The 17,117-nt window shown below is 51.7% G+C and overlaps 1 protein-coding gene and 1 pseudogene across 5 annotated transcripts; both read left to right on the forward strand.

The window, feature by feature from the left end:
- The first annotated feature begins 707 nt into the window (after window positions 1-707).
- LOC134481324 (small nuclear ribonucleoprotein Sm D1-like) lies at window positions 708-8,477 on the forward strand (annotated as a pseudogene).
- A 3,227-nt stretch (window positions 8,478-11,704) lies between these two features.
- Gnb2 (G protein subunit beta 2) lies at window positions 11,705-16,996 on the forward strand. Of its 5 annotated transcripts, none has more exons than XM_063271695.1 (9): window positions 11,705-12,958; window positions 14,394-14,539; window positions 14,797-14,835; window positions 14,942-15,048; window positions 15,328-15,554; window positions 15,649-15,715; window positions 15,935-16,136; window positions 16,224-16,440; window positions 16,517-16,996. In XM_063271695.1, exons 2-9 carry the CDS (start codon window positions 14,483-14,485, stop codon window positions 16,621-16,623), a joined length of 1,023 nt encoding a protein of 340 aa, XP_063127765.1. In that variant the 5' UTR covers window positions 11,705-12,958; window positions 14,394-14,482; the 3' UTR covers window positions 16,624-16,996.
- The last annotated feature ends 121 nt before the right edge of the window (window positions 16,997-17,117 follow it).

Below are 17,117 nucleotides of genomic sequence, written 5' to 3' on the forward strand. Positions count from 1 at the left end.
GTATGCCTGTGGAGGTCACAGGACTTGTAGGAGTCAATTTTCTCCTTCTACAATCTAAGTCCTGGGGACTGAACTCAGGTTAGCGAGACTTGGCAGCAAATGCCTTTACCAAGCTGATGCTGATTCTGCAGGTGTCTAAGGAGCACTGGGAATAAAATGGCTTACAGATATCGATGAGACTGTCAGATTTTAATGTCCATTCAGGAAGACAGATGGTTAACTCATTAATTCAGCCAAGCTACCACAGCCCCCCACATTCCATATCCACATTCAGGCTAATTCAAACATAGTATCGAGAGCCAAGGGTCGGGCCCAGGCCTTCCGACCATTACCTTGGAAATGACTTGGTGTTGTGACCATTTCTTCCCCGGGGAGACATAAGTGAAATCTACCTGTCTCCTCATTTGGTCCCTGTAAACCAAAACACGATTCCACCAAAGATCCCCCTGGAATGAATGAGCCTAGATCGAATCCTTTTTATACTGCCTCCAGGTATTATCGTGTCCTTCTCGGGTTTTGTCTCGCCCTGTGTCTGTCTCAGCTGGCATCGCTCTGATAATCAGCATGAGTCTGAGGGAGTGGCAAGAAACCTCAGCGTGTCCCCAGGCCTCCTCGAGCTCTTCCGGCCATTCATACCCCTAGTCTGTGGGTCTTTAGAGCCTGAATTCCATGAGCAGTCGGATTAGAAGGGAGACTGCACCACTAGGATGAAGCTCGTGAGATTTTTTGATGAAATTGAGTCATGAAACTGTAACCATTGAATTGACAGTCACAGGTGTAGATGTCAGCATGAATACGCACCTTAAAGCTGTGACAATGACCCTGAAGAACAGAGAACCTGTACAGTTGGAAACATTGGGTATTCAAGGCAATAACATTCAGTATTTTATTCTATCAGTTTACCTCTAGATACACTACTTGTGGATATTGAGCCTAAAGTGAGATCTAAGAAAAGAGAGGCTGTTGCAGGAAGAGGCCGAGGCCGGGGTAGAGGAAGAGGACGTGGTCGTGGCAGAGGATGAGGGGGGGTCATAGGCGATAATGTCTCTCAAGATTACTGTTTCAAATTGATAAGGAATTTGGGGTATTTTTTGTACAGGTTTTGTTTGTCAGTTTTTAATAAACATAAGTGTAGGGAGAAAAAAAAAAAGAAAAACCTCAGCACACCCCCAGAAGTTTTGTGATGTGTTTCTCTCTGTGGAGTCCCCACAAATGGAGCTCAGCTACACACTGTAAGGCAGACCAATACATGCGTGTTGTTAGCGAAGAATCCTTCATCACGTGGCCTCTGACGTGCTTGTTTTTGCAGAGCATCCTTTCACCTGCGTCTGTATCAACACAATATTCCTTCGTGAGTCTGCCTTAGACTTCCATCCATGTCTACTTCAGCGAAAGTTCCTTCAGGTGTCTACTTTAACGAAACATCTGTTTACTTGTGGCCGCTTCAGCAAAAAACGTGTTTGCCCCGGCAAAACACCATCCGACATAACTGTCTTTCCAAAGAACCCTTACGTTTCTACTTCTCTATTTAACTTATCTACAGACAGAACTGCATACACGCAGCTGGGAAAAGGGGTTGGAACCCAAGGTTCCAATGACCTTCCCTGTTCCCTCTCTCATGAAGGAATGTCAACAGCCCACAGGCCCAGTTGTGATGAATTTGCACACGGGCACTGCTGATCTGGTCAAGATAGCCGCTGTTTTGCTGAGTGGATCGTATTCTATCTACACTTGGCATCGTGTGAGTGTCTTTGCTGGCCCAGGTCTCGTCCACCCTTCTGCCAGATTAAACCAAACGCTTTGGCTACACAGGAAGTCCTTGGCCCAGTACAGGCGACAGCAATCCAAAAGTCCTCAGTCTGGTAAAAGCTGCACTGGAGACGGGACCGGCTTTAAAAGGAGCCCCAGAAAATGACCTGAAAAAAATATTTTCTTTTTGCGTGTATGATAGAGTGTGGGTGGAAGGCATCTGGATGGAGGGGGTGTGACACAGCTGGGTGTCCTGCAGCTAAGTCTGGGTCTTCAGAAGGAAGCCACGAGAAATGACCACATCAGTGTTTATTTTACAGGATGGCGATTGAGCCTAGGACGGTGTGCACGGCTTGCAAGCTCTCTACCACTGTGCCAGGAGCCCAGCTCCTCAGTGGGGGACCCTAGGCAGCTACTCCACCCCTCAGCTGTGCTCCAGGCCCAGCTGCATGATTTGGAGCAGAGAAATTATATGATCCAATTTGCAAGTGAGAAAGATACCTGGCAGCTAATTAGTAGTTGGTTAGAGGAGGGCCACCCTAGAGCCAGAAAATAAATAGGAAAATAACTGCTCAGGAAACAGCAGTTGGCGTCAAGTAGAGTGGTGGACTTACACGGTATTTAAGAGACGGCGATGCGAACTGCTAGCCTGTCACTGAAATCTATCCTCCCTGGCCCCGACAGACTCTGGTTTGTAGTCCAAGCTGCCCTTCAGCTCCTGCAGTCTGGGTTTACAGTCACATGACACCGTGCCCACCGATCCTGGGTGTTTCTAATAATGTTCTGATTAATACATGTTCAGCACATCCCAGCCCTCCTTGTATCTGATCAGCTTCTAAGCAGAAGAGAAGGACCTGCGGTCCCACTGTATCAGAATGTTTCTTTGGACCTGTTTCTTAGGTTGCTGTGCTCTCGCTCTCGCTCTCTCGCTCTCGCTCTCGCTCTCTCGCTCTCGCTCTCTCGCTCTCGCTCTCTCGCTCTCGCTCTCTCGCTCTCGCTCTCTCGCTCTCGCTCTCTCGCTCTCCGCCCAGGGCGGTGGCTTCAAAGCATCCATCTTCCTGCTTCCTCCTCTCCAGCATCTCATACGAGGGTTACTGCTCCAATCAGCACTCGTTTCGCTTTGCTTTGCTCTCAGAGTCAGGAGCTCCTGGCACAGCACAGACTGGCCTTGAACTCAAGGTAGCGCTTGTGTTTTTGATCTCCCAATAACCATGATTAAAGGCACGAGCTTCCATGCCCAGCTGCTCTCTTTGTTACCGTTGGGTCTGAGAGAATGAGGCGCTCCTGGGGCGGTTAATCCAAGGCTGACAGCAGAAACTGCTGGGGAAGATGGATATGACGGCACACCTAGTGTCTGTCTGTCTGTCTGTCTGTCTGTCTGTCTGTCTGTCTGTCTGTCTCTCCCCACCCCCACCCCGGGATTTCTCTGTGTAGCCCTGGTTGTCCTGGAACTCACTCTGTAGACCAGGCAGACTTCAAACTCAGAGATCCACCTGCCTCTTCCTCCCGAGTGCGGAATTAAAGGTGTGCACCACCTCTGCTTGGCAAGTTTTTCTCTTCTTTTTTTTGGGGACCGAACCCAGGGCCTTGCGCTTCCTAGATAAGCGCTCTACCACTGAGCTAAATCCCCAGCCCCAAGTTTTTCTCTTCTTAAGATTTACTTTGAGGGTTGGGGATTTGGCTCAGTGGTAGAGTGCTTACCTAGGAAGCACAAGGCCCTGGGTTCGGTCCCCAGCTCCGAAAAAAAAAAAAAAAAGATTTACTTTGATTATTTATGTGCATTGCCTGTGCACTTGAGTTCGAATGCCCGAGAAGCCAGGGTGTTGTATCTCTTGGAGCTGGAGTTACAGGAGGTTGTGAGTCACTCAACATGGGTGTTAACAGTGATCTCCTATCTCTGAAAGAACAGCAAATAATGCTTCTTTTTTCCTTTTTTTTTTTCTTTTTTTCGGAGCTGGGAACCGAACCCAGGGCCTTGCGCTTGCTAGGCAAGCACCCTCTACCACTGAGCTAAATCCCCAACCCCGCAAGTAATGCTTCTTAACTGCCGAGACAACTCTCCAGCGTTGTGGATGACATGTTTGAAGCCAACGTAGACCACATAGTTGAGGCCCTGTCAGCTATGTAAAAGAAAAAGATCAAGGTATGGAAAGTGACCCAGTTGACAGAACTCTCGCCTCATACTTAACAGAACCCTCAGCTCTGTCCCTAGCAACCACACAGAACTGGGCCTGGTGATGCACGCCTGCCACCCCAGGATCTATAATGCAGACACAGGAAGAGCAGAAGTTCAAGGTCACCCTGACCTGCCCTGTTTCAATGAAACAATGAAAAAATTTTCTATTTGTTGAGAAGATGTTGAGGTGTCTGTGAACAACAGTGTGCAATCAGTGTGTGTGTGTGTGTGTGTGTGTGACTCGAACGCACACTTGTATGCTTGCTTATTTCAGGGCCTGAAGTCCACAAAGGGTGGCTTCCTCTAATGACATCCACCTTATCTTTTTTTTTTTTTAAAGATTTATTTTATGTATATGAGTACACGGTAGTTGTCTTCAGACACGCCAGAAGAGGGCATCAGATCCCATTACAGATGGTTGTGAGCCAACATGTGGTTGTTGGGATTTGAACTCAGGACCTCTGGAAGAGCAGTCAGTGCTCTTAACCACTGAGCCATCTCTCCAGCCCCCACCTTATCTTTTGAGACAAGAGTTTCTCATTCCACTTGGAGCTCGCTGCTTCAGTCCTTAGGACCGGTCTGCCTCTGTTGCTCAGGGCTGGGGTTATAGGTGTTATATACTGTTGTGTAGGTGTTATATATATACTGCCTTATTTCACTTCAAAAGAAAATCAAAACACGAGTTTAATCATTCAAACTTAAGTCCTGCTGCTTGCACAGCCAGCATTGACACCTGGAGCCATCTTGCCAGCTCCTGGAGTGAGTGTCTCTTCAGATGAGGGGGGTGGGGAGGATTGACTAGAAGCATTTGTTGATTTCCATGATGTAGATACTCTTGTGGAGGCTGGTTTCAAGTTCCTACAATCCACATAGATTCACTGGATAAGCAGTTAGGGAGTGAGGTGGACAATGGGTTCTCCCGAGTTGGTATGAGCTGGCACAAGCTGACGCCAACACACCACTGTTCGTGAGTATCCGAATGCGGATATTCAGCCTTCTGTTGGACAGAGGCCAGTTCTGCACACTGGGAAGATTCAGCTGGGCTTTGAGAGCTACTAGAGAGCCAAATGGGTAAGGGGCCCGAGAAGGTGGTGCGGTCTGGAACATGCCTGATACGCAAGTGCAGGGACTGGAGCTCCGATCTCTGGCACCCACGGCAAGATGCCAGGCGTGCTGGCACAGGGTCTGGACTCAGCACTGGGAGAGGGAATGGCAAGGGGAAACAGCAGGTGTCTAAAGTCACTGGCCAGTCAGCCTAGCCAATTAGCAGACTCCAGGTTCATTGAGAGAACCCCGTCTCAACAAATAGGGTAGACAGGAATAGAGGAAGACACGTGACTTTGAGCTGTTACCTCTGTCACCTATACCCATATGTACATACACGCCGAGACACATTCTTATCTGTCTGTCTGTCTGTCTTCCTGTCTCTATTTCTGTCTGTCTCTATCTTTCTGTCTCTGTCTATCTCTGTCTCTTTGTCTTTATTTCTGTCTGTCTGCCCCCTTCACACGCATGCACACGCACTTGACAAAAATAAATAAATAAATATTCCAATAAGCCACACTGATTGTACTCAGTGGGGTACAGAAAAAAAAGGAAAGAGAATGAAGGGAGAGTGTTGAGGGTTGAGGAAGGGGGACAGCAGGAGTTGGGGTGAATATGATCACAATGTTTAGTGCTTAACTAAAAATAATGAATAAAGTAAAATTTAGAAGTAGGGTTCAGCTGGCAAGCTGACCCAGTGGGCTTAAGACACGGGCACTTCAGACAACTCGAGTTCCATCCCGGGGACCTACCTGGTAGGAGAGAGCTGATTCCGGCAAGTGTCCTCTGACTTCCACACGTGCACATGGCAAGCATGTGCCTGTGCTCACACCCTGCACTTCAGAAACACACACATGAGAGTAAGAATAAACAAAATGGAAGAGTAACTGAAGTGTGTGTGTGTGTGGGGGTTGTTGTTAGTAGTGGAAATAGAAACAGACCATGAGAGAAGAGAGATTGTGTGTGTGTGTGTTCATGTGTGTATGTATGTGGTGTGTGCATGTGTGTATGTGTGTGTATGTATGTATTTGTGTGTATGTCTGTGCATGTGTGTGCTTGCATATGTGTGTGTATATGTGTGTATTTGTGTGTACATGTGTGTATGTCTGTATTTGTGTGTTTATGTGTGTGTATGTGTATGCTTGTGTGTGTATTTGTGTGTATGTGTGTGCATGTGTGTATGTCTGTATTTGTGTGTGTTCGTATGTGTGTTTATGTGTGTGTATGTTTGTGTATGTGTGTACTGTATATTTGTGTGTGTATGTGTGTGTTTATGTGTGTGTATGTTTGTGTATGTGTGTACTGTATATTTGTGTGTATATGTGTGTGTATATAGGTATCATAGCATGTGTGTGAAGACCAGAGGACATCTTGCAAGACTTGGTTCTCTCCTTCTACCATGTGGGTGCCAGGCATCAGAAGAAGGCTTGGCACCAAGTGTCTTTATCCCCTGAGCCATCTTGACATCCCCAAAGGAGGAAGAGCTCTTAATGGAGGGAGTCAGGGGAGGAAGAGGGTAACGGAATTCATGTGACATGACTCGGAAAGGAGAATCGTTTGAGGGAAGGAAGGGAACTAGCAGAAGGGGAGGAGAGAGGATGCGCAAGGGCGGCAGGGAGGGCCATGGGCAGAGTGCAGTGATGGCCTGTCTGCACGTCAGAACAACACTCGTCACTTCATAGGTTGGCTTTAAGAATTAACTTAAAACCTGTTAAAGGAAGGAAAAAACAAATCATTTCAAGCATGGTAGCATATGTCTGTAATGCCAACGTTCAGGAGGCTGAGGCAGGAGGATCAAGAGTTCAAGGCCAGCCTGGGCTACACAGTGAATAAATCTCAGCCTGGGATATTAACCAGTGGTAGGGCACATGAAGCCCTGTGTGTTTGATCTCCATTCCCTTGGCCAACCACCACCACCACCACCACCAAAAACAAACAAATAAACCAGTAGAGATGCTTGGATCTGCAGGATCATCCTATGCTGCCCTGCCCATCGCTCCTTCTCTGAGCCTTCGATTCCAAAGCCTTGGTCCTTTAGGTTTTCCCTCCAGTTGGCTCACTGCTCATGCACATGTATCTCAATTGTGTGACTTTTCCTGGGTAAAGGTGAACAAAACTTCCATTTGTCCGGATGTGAGACCAGTGATAGACACGGAAACAAGCTCCTCCCCCCGGGGTGGGGCTGGGAAGACAGCTTCAACAGCAACATGAGGACTCCAGTTGGATCCCTAAAAGCCCCGTGGAAAAGCCGAGCATGGTGTTTAGAAAGCTCAGCACCAGAGAGGTGGAAGCAGGAGGGTCCCCGGACTCCTTGGGCGGATAGTCAGCCGTATTGAATCAGTGAGTCAATGAGATACAAAGAGAGAGGCTTCTGTGAAAAGCCATTGGGTCAGAATGCTGGCTATGAAAGTGTCAAGAGCTGAATTTGAAACGTAAGCACTCCTGTAAAACAAACAAACAAACAAACGGGGGTGTCCACATACATGCACCTGCGACTCTAGCACTGTGGGAGGTTTGTTTTTTTTTTTTTCTTTTCTTTTCTTTTCTTTTTTTTCGGAGCTGGGGACCGAACCCAGGGCCTTGCGCTTGCTAGGCAAGCGCTCTACCAAAGAGCTAAAACCCCAACCCCACTGTGGGAGGTAAAGACACGAAGAGCTGGGGTTTGGCGGCTGCCAGCCTAGCTCGCTCTAGGTTCAGTGAGAGACCCTGTCTCGAGGGACCCTTGACATGTGCACAAGCACCAGGACACACATACAAAGAAAGGAATAAAGCTAAAGTGGACGATGTTCCTAAGGAACAACACCAAGGTCTTCACAAATGTGTACACACGTGCACTCCTGCCTATAGCCTCATACACACAGACACACACAAAAAAGCAACCTGGGCCAGATGGGGTGGCGCACGCCTTTCGTCCTAGCTCTCAGGAGGCTGAGCGGATCTCTGAGTTTGAGGGCAGCCTCGTCTACAGAGTGAGTTCCAGGACTGCCAGTGCGGTACAGAGATACCTTGTCCCACTCCTGCCGCCAACCACCCCGCACACACAAAGTGGCACTTCTGGAGCTGCCTGCCCAGCTTTCGGGGAGCTCCTCCCCAGTCTCTCCTCTCAGCAGTCGTGAGTTGCTTGATAAGCTTAGGGAGGGGCCTTGTGGGACGTATTTTCCTGAGTGCCCTGAGCTTTGCAGGGTTTCCTCAGCTTCCTTGGTCTTAGGAGCCTCCCTCCTCCCTCCTGCAAGGAGAGCTTCCATTTGGAGGACAGAATTACCCAGTTCCACCCCACACCTCCTCTCAACCCATTGCAAATGGCAATGGACGAGGCTCCTGGTGGCCTCTGTGTTGCTCAGCCCCATGCACGCATCGCAGAGAAGTCTTGGTTCATCTGTCTGCAGCGCTGAACATTGTCCTTTTCCTGTTCTCCTCTGAGGACATTTTTGGATTCCAGAACTCCACATTCTTCTGATTTTCTCCGCAGCTCCCTGGCTTCCGCTTTGGCAGTTTGGACAGTGCCTGACCTCTAAATGCTGGAGTTCCTTAGAGTTTGGTCTTAGGCCATTTTGTCTTTTCCCTGAACCTTTTTTTTTTTTTTTTTTAAATGACTTCATCGGCTTGAATGTGCCACTCACTCTTGGGGCTCTATTCCAAGCCAGATTTCTGTGCTGAGTCCTAGACTAGCTTCCACACAACCCAGTAAACATTTGGTACCTCAAATCGAAAGCTCTTATCTTCTTCCTAAAGTGTCTCCTCTTTGAGATGTAGTGCACTCCCTGATGTAGTGGAGAAAGAGAATGAATTAAAAACCAAACACAATAGTACGTATGTATGAGAATGGCATAACAAACTCCACCAAGATATATGTAGTTCCAGATCGTGTGATTATTTATTTACTTATTTATATTTTTTTGAGACATGGTCTCTCTGTGTAGCCTTGGCTGTCCTGGAACTCACTATGTAGGCCTCCGACTGAGAGATTGACCTGCCTCTGCCTCCCAAGTGCTGGGAACAAAGATGTGTGTCACCACACCACTGTTTTGTGTGTGAGCTGTTTTCCTGCATATACTTCTGCGCCTCAGATGCACACCTGGTGCCTACATAAGTGGTTAGCCTCCGTGTAGGGTACCGGGAATTGAACCTGGGTCTTTTGCAAGAATAACAAGTGCTCTTAACCACTGAGCCAACCTCTCCAGCCCCATGATCGTTAATCTTGATTGCCAACTTGACAGGAGACAAGCTGCTCTGTGTGTCTGAAAAGGTGTTTCCAGAGGGATTCAGTGGGGGATGGGAAGGCCCACTTTGAGTGTGGGAGGCACCACGGCTGAGGCTCTGGACTGAATAAAATGGAGAAAGCCAGCCGAGCACCAGTGTTCATCTCTCTGTTCTCTGACTGTGTGGAAGCAACTGTGACCCGTTCCTCATGCCCCTGCCATTAAGCTCTTGCCACCACGGTGGACTGTATCCCCTCAAACTTCGAGCCCAGACGAACCCTTCCTTATGTTGCTTCTGTCATAAAAGCCAAGCAACGGAGCACTGGCACTCGTTTTATTTCCATGCCAGCCTTCTTTCTTTCTCCTCCGTAGACCACAGGCTCTTTGCAAGGTGAGCTGCTGCACCCTCGGTGAGTAGGACAGAGTCTGTACATTGGGGGTTGGGGATTTAGCTCAGTGGTAGAGTGCTTGCCTAGCAAGCACAAGGCCCTGGGTTCGGTCCCCAGCTCCGAGAAAAAGAAAAAAGAAAAAAAAAAGAATTTAAAAAAAAGGGGGGGGCTGGGAATTTAGCTCAGTGGTAGAGCGCTTGCCTAGGAAGCGCAAGGCCCTGGGTTCGGTCCCCAGCTCCGGAAAAGAAGAAAAAAGAAAAAAGAAAAAAAAACAAAAAACCAAAAACAGAGTCTATACATTACCGGGGCTCAGTAAACATTGGCTGGATGATCTAAAACAGGGAAACCCATTAACACCGAAACAAGCTTGAGAGGACACAGCTCTGCAGAGACTGGCTCTAGGCAGCTAGCTCACTTACGTGGCTTTAAGAAAGTCACTTTGGCCCTGTGTACCTTGAGGATACTAGAGTAAAACTATGCAGAAGGTCTTTTCTTCTCAGTTTCTTTTTTTTTTTTTTTTTCCGGAGCTGGGGACCGAACCCAGGGCCTTGCGCTTCCTAGGTAAACGCTCTACCACTGAGCCAAATCCCCAACCCTCAGAAGATCTTTTCCAAATTGTAATGTTGAATCTGTTATCTGTATAAGTCATGGGATATGTCAATTAAAGGAGAAGGTGAACGAGGTGGCATTGCTAGTGTCGTTTTGCTTTCTGTCCTGTGTTTTTTAGACAGGGTGCTGTTATGGAGGTCCGACATTACAAGTGTGGGCTACCACATCTGGTGCCTAGGAGGTTGAAGTGGGCAGAGGTGGTTGGGATCTTCCTCAATTGCTTTGCGGCTTAATTCCTTCAAGGTCTAGTTTACGTGTATGAATGTTTTCCGTTTCTGCTTGTGTGCATGTGTCCGTACCTGGTGCATCAGAAGAAGGCATTTGATTCCCTGGAACTGGAGTTACAGAAGGTTATGAGCCACCATGCCAGGCCTGGCAACAGACCCCTGGTCCTCTCTTTTTTTTTTTTTTTTAAATTTATTTATTATATATAAGTACACTGTAGTTGTCTTCAGACACACCAGAAGAGGGCATCAGATCTCATCACAGATGGTCGTGAGCCACCATGTGGTTGCTGGGATTTGAACTCAGGACCTCTGGAAGAGCAGTCAGTGCTCTTAACCGCTGAGCCATCTCTCCAGCCCACCCTGGTCCTCTCTTAACTGCTGAATCAGCTGCTCCTGCTTTAATATTTGAGACAAGACCTCTCACCTGAACTCCCTAACTGAGTCAGACAGGCTGACCAGCAACCTTTCAGGGACCTTTCCACCCTTGCACACATTGGGGGCATAGGCGAGACCACTGTGCCTGGATTTCTTTTCTTTCACTTGGTTTTCTGGGATCAGACTCAGGTCTTTCTTTTTGCATGGTAAGCACTCTGTTGCCTTAGCCATCTGTCCAACCCCCTCTCCCAACACACTTTTTGAGACATGGAAATCCAGGTACCCCCTTGGTGGGGTGCTCCACAGTGTAGTTTCCTTCAACGGTTGAAGTTATTAAAGTTGAGATCGTATCTCAACTCTTCAGCCTGAGTCTATAGTCAGTATCATGAAGATTAATAAACAAAAATTTTGGCGGGAGATGTGGTTCGGTTGGTAGAGTGTTTGCCTAACATACATGAAGCCCTAGTTCCACCCTGCATATATCAGGCACAGGGGTGTGTACCTGTAATTCCAGCACTCGGTAGGTGCAAGCAGGAAGATTATCAGTTTAGGGTTATCCTGGGCTCATGATACTCTATCACAAACCAAAAACCCTTTAAGTATGCAAATCAATAACTAGGAACTCTTATTGCAGTGGTATGAGGCGTAGTCTAGGGAGCCTAAAACCCTCACAGTGCTGCGCTTGAAGAATCGTCTGGGTGTAATTCCCTCTGAGTTGCATTTTATGGGACTCTAGTGGTCACCAAACTACTCCCTGTCTTTTCCTGCCGCGCTGTCCTGCACTGGTTTAAGACTTCTCAAGCTCCGCCTCCGGGGAAGGGCGTGGCCTCACCAGAGGGGGCGTGTACAAGCCGAGAATTGGGCCTTCTTGCCTCCAGTCTGGAGCCGCCCAATCCGGGGGGTTGAAGGAGGTCGATCACGTGACCGGGAGTTTTTTTTTTCACCCTCCCTTATGCCTATACCACTTCTGCTGTCCCTAGGGAGGATGTCTTGCTCCTTTTCAGGAAGTAAACCATGTATTGTGATCTTTGATGAGTTAGAAAAAGGTAAAATTGTACTTTTACTGTGACTGAGTCAGTTTTTGCCTCTGGAGTGGTATTTTCGCCTCTAGGCTTCCCCCCACAACTTGGGTAGTTGGTCTCGTCCAGCCTGGCCCTGGGCGCGGCGGCGACGGCCGCGTCACTGGCGGGCGGGATCCCTCCGCTCTGGGGAGAGCAGCGCTGGACGGTTGAGTTGGGGTGACTGAGGAAATCCATCCGCGTCGCCGCCGCTGCCGCCTCCGCCGCGGAGGAAGACAGGACCTCCCGCGCTCCTCCAAGCGACCCCTTGGCAGAGTCCCACCACCTCAGGTACCTCCGCTGACAAAAGGAGTCCTCATCTCCCCCAGCCCCAAATCCTCACGGGTGTGTGTGTGGCAGGGGGAAGCCTCGGTTCCTTCCGTCTCCCGGGTTTGGCTCTTGGGAAACGGACGTAACTCCCCAGACCTCCCCTCCCTTCCTCTGGCCCGGTCGTTTCCAAACCCGGAAGGGGAACTGGGGGGGACCCTCGGCTTCAATAATGCATGCGCTCCCTGCAGTATCAGTGGCAATTTTTTTCTAATTTAGACCCCCATCCCAGCCCCGCCTGCCTCTTACTCCCTTAATAGTTGGGGGGCTAAATTCCGGGTTTCTTCTAGGTCCTGTCCCGCCCCCTTTCCCCCACCACCACCCTGCTGCCTGCCCTTGGGTTACAAGCCTCGTGCCCACTCGTTTCACACCCTTGCTTGCATTAGCCTTGCAGAACTCCAGAATCCCAGGAGATACGGCCAAGGCCTCAAGGCCACCCTTGTCTTCGTCTCCACCCTACTGTCCCTTGATTTAGGCTCTGGCAGTGTTTTCTCAGTCCCGAACCCTAAACTGGAGATCTCAGCTCCTTATTCTTTTTATAAATCCCTACCCCAGGTCTGGCACCTAGTCGCCTGTCCCCTTCACCCAGCTTTCTTTTGGGCAAAATGGAGGTCCTACGAACTGGAGGGCCTGGCCCACTGCACTTCGCAGCACGGCACCAGCCTGCGCCGTCCAGCTGCTAGATCTGAGGACCCTCTCTTGTCTCCTCTCACACCTGCGGAGGCGGTGGCACCTTTTTTGTTTGTTTGTGGGGTATGGTTGCTTTATCCCTAGAATCGAGGAGCTGCTGAGGGAACCTTGGAGGGTAATGGGGATCAAGGGCTGGGAGCGTGGTCCCCGACCCAGTGTCTTCTTCCTGGCCTGTTTTCCTTCTGCTTGTGTCATTGGGGCCAGACCTGGGCTGCTGGCAGCTGGAAGAAAGGGGCTTTTGTCCACAGCTGGAGTGGGGTACTAGCTGTGTCGTTGCCCCCCCTCCCACTTCATTTTGGAGGGGCATCCTCTGGCACTGGCGCAGAAAGCTGAACTTATGGAGGGGAAACATCTTCGGGGAAGAGGAACGCCCAGTGGCTGGGGGAAGTGGGAGCTGGGTGGGGGACGTCTGGGTCGCCAGAGTGCAATAATCACGTCCAGATCGCACAGGTGTCCCGGGAAGGCAGGACGTCGGAGGCTGGAGTGGTGCCAGCTAGGCCTCGGGGGCTCTTGGGCGCAGAGCTGGGCTCTAGGGGTGCCTAGGGGCATCGGGCCGAGCCGCCTGGGGCTGCTCGCCGGCGCCTGGGAGAGAGCAGCTACGCGCCCCGGGACCAGGGGCCTCTCTTCGGAGCCCTAATTACTTCTGAGAGGCTCCCACGGGCTTTGTGCGGGCGCGGCGGGGCGGGCGACCTCGCTGCTGAAGGGAGCTGGCGGCTTGGGGGTTTGCCTTCCCCGCTACTCCCGCACTGACCAGAGGCTAATGGGGTGCAGCCGGCCCGGAATGGGGATTATCCCGGGTTGAGCCGTCCCGAACCTATTAGTGCTCAATCGGCTTTTCCCAAATCCTGTAAACAGCCACCCTGGCCGGTTCTGGGTAAGAGGCGGGAGACTAGGTCGGGCGGGGGCGATGGGGGCCGGGGGTGGGGTCACCCACCCTACAGGTCTCTGCCGCGGATGCGGTTGCCTTGGAAACGAGGCTAGGGTGGGGGCACTTCACCAATGAGGTGCTCTCAGTTCGGGTGACGGTTGCCTAGGCAACCCCACGAACAGCCTAGCTTTTCCCCTCATCCCCCCCCCATCACCACCTCTGTCTTAGCTGGGGGTGTGTGTGGAGGGTGTGCGGTGTGTGGGGGTGAATTTAAACAGGCACCGCCCCTTTTTAAAATTAGGTGCTGGGAGGGCGGCGCCTTGTGCGGGCTGGGGCGGACGCCAGGTCTGTTTTCGAAGGGACTCCCCCCAACCCCATCCCCAGTTCCTGCCGCCCGAGTGTCCCGCCCGGGCTGCTGTCCGAGGGAGGGGTTTCCCCTGCTCTTCCTCTTGCACTTCCCACTTTGTTTCCGGGGGCCCGGGAGGAAGATTGGGGAAGTCATTTGTTCCTTGGCAACGTCTTTCGGGTGCCGGAGACCCCGAACCTTCCCCGGGTACCACATCCTCTGCTCCCCCTGCCCAGCAGACCCTTTCCTGGCCGTGCGCTTCCACCCCGCCTTTCCCTGCTGCTTCCCGGGCCGTCTTGTGGCCTGACGTCAGCCTTGCATTCCCCCCCCTCCCAGGCCTCGGGCCAGCGGCCAGGAGCTGCCTCCCCCAGCCCCCGTCCCGCGGCCCCCAGCCGCCCCCAACCCCGCCCCACGGGCCCGGCGCCATGAGTGAGCTGGAGCAACTGAGACAGGAGGCTGAGCAGCTCCGGAACCAGATCCGGGTGAGGGCCTGGTGGCTGTGATGGGGAGGCCGAGCCGGCCAGGCGTGGCTTGAGTGTGCTGCTTCCCTTTGACCTGAGCAGAGTGAATTGCCTGTGGCAGTGTGTGTTTGTGTGTTGCAGGGTGGGAGGAGAAAGGGGATCCTAGTCTCCAAATGTCTCCTGCTCATCTTCCCCCTTGTCTCCTGTTTTAACTCTTTCCTCACCTCTGCACTCGCTTCTTTCCTTCCCCCCTCTCTTGCACTGCCCATCACTTACAGGACGCCAGAAAAGCATGCGGGGATTCCACACTGACCCAGGTGAGGTGACTACAGAGCTACCCTGGGGCAATGAAGAATGGCGGGTGTTGGATGGCCTTCTGTTGCTTGGTCTCCTTGTACCACCCCAGTCTCTCGGTTGTTCCAGATCACAGCTGGGCTGGACCCAGTGGGGCGAATTCAGATGAGAACACGGAGGACCCTCCGTGGACACCTGGCAAAAATCTATGCCATGCACTGGGGGACAGACTCAAGGTGTGTGTGGGTGGCCTCTGCTTTAGTGTCCCTAGGTTCTAGGTTGATTTTATGTAATGGGCAGAATGATGGAACAGGGTGTGGGGGGACCCTGAGGTCTGGTAGGAAGACCCTTTGTAGTTTAGGAAGACTGATTCCCAGTATCCTAGAAGACCAGGGATCCAGGGTCCTGAGAGAATTTGGGGGAATACTTCTACAGAGTTTCTCTAGTTGGGAAGGGTTAGGGGCCTTATCTTTCACACCCTGAGCTGTCTGCCTTGCCCGCCACTGGCCCAGCAGGCTGCTGGTCAGCGCCTCCCAGGACGGAAAGCTCATCATTTGGGACAGCTACACCACTAACAAGGTCCACGCCATCCCTCTGCGCTCCTCCTGGGTCATGACCTGTGCCTACGCCCCCTCGGGGAACTTCGTGGCCTGTGGGGGTTTGGACAACATCTGCTCCATCTATAGTCTCAAGACCCGAGAGGGCAATGTCAGGGTCAGCAGAGAGCTGCCTGGCCATACTGGTGAGTGGGGCCTGAAGAAGAGGCGAGATGGTCGGGGAGAGGGAAGGGACGCACTGTCTTCCCTAACACGCCTGACCATGCCTCCTTTCCCAAGGGTACCTCTCCTGCTGCCGCTTCCTGGACGACAACCAAATCATCACCAGCTCTGGGGACACCACCTGGTGAGGCTCTGCCAGGCTGGGCTCCCTGCCTACCGGTGGTCCAGGGCCCAGCAGGTCCTAGTCTTCCTCTCTGGGTGGTGGCTAAGTGGCTCCCCCACTTCTTCGGGTTCCAGGCCCTCTTTCCAGAGGGCCCTGTCAGGGTTGGGTTCCATGTGGTAGGAAAGCCAGGGCTTTTGTCTTTCAGTTCATCCCTGATCCTTCCTCCTGTTGCCTCTCCAGTGCCCTGTGGGACATTGAGACAGGCCAGCAGACAGTGGGATTTGCTGGACACAGTGGGGATGTGATGTCCCTGTCCCTGGCCCCCGATGGCCGCACCTTTGTGTCAGGTGCCTGCGATGCCTCCATCAAGCTGTGGGATGTTCGGGATTCCATGTGCCGACAGACATTCATAGGTCACGAATCGGACATCAATGCTGTGGCTGTAAGTCAGGAGGAACACGGTGTGTTGCCCCCTTATCCCATGCCCTGGCCTTGCCCCACACCCTCATCTCTGGCCCAAATCTTGCAGTTCTTCCCCAATGGTTATGCCTTCACCACGGGATCAGATGATGCCACATGTCGCCTGTTTGACCTGCGGGCTGATCAGGAGCTGCTCATGTATTCCCACGACAACATCATCTGCGGCATCACCTCGGTTGCCTTCTCACGCAGCGGCCGGCTGCTGCTCGCTGGCTATGACGACTTCAACTGCAACATCTGGGATGCCATGAAGGGTGACCGTGCAGGTGAGGACTTGGGGCCCACAGAAGGTAGAGGTGGGGAGTATGGACCAGACTAGTTCACCGTCCTTCTCTTCTCCAGGTGTCCTCGCTGGCCATGATAACCGTGTGAGCTGCCTTGGGGTCACAGATGATGGGATGGCTGTGGCTACAGGCTCCTGGGACTCCTTCCTCAAGATCTGGAACTAACCTCCCCAACCCCAGATGGGCCCAGGCAGGGAGCAGCCCTGCCCATGCCCACACTACAGGCCCGGAGCTTTGGGGCTGGGCACACATGCCAAGCCTCCCTCCCTGGGCTACAGGGCCTTGGGTCCTGCTCCCATACCCAGGTTTGGTTCCTCTCGGGGGGGCCCCCACTGTGGAGATAAAAGTCGGGGATGGAATGGGGGAAGAGGAAGGGCAGGAAAGCCCTCACCCTTTGCTGCCCTGGGGCCAGGGCCTCACCCCTCTGGAGGGCCAGAGGCAGGAGGTGGAAACTCCAGGGGCTGGCTTTTTTAACTGGTTTTATTTTAATTTTTATTATATTTTCAGTTTTTCCATAAAGGAACCACTTCCAACTCTGTACCTAGTCTTCTTGCTTGCTGTCCCCCTTCTCTCCAGAAAGCAGGCAGGCAAGTGTTAGGCTCTTCTAAGCTAGACAGGGGGTACCCCATTCTTGTTCTACATAAGGCCAAGGCCAGCAT

Source organism: Rattus norvegicus, chromosome 12 (genome assembly GCF_036323735.1).
Source record: "Rattus norvegicus strain BN/NHsdMcwi chromosome 12, GRCr8, whole genome shotgun sequence".
Classification (NCBI taxonomy): domain Eukaryota; kingdom Metazoa; phylum Chordata; class Mammalia; order Rodentia; family Muridae; genus Rattus; species Rattus norvegicus.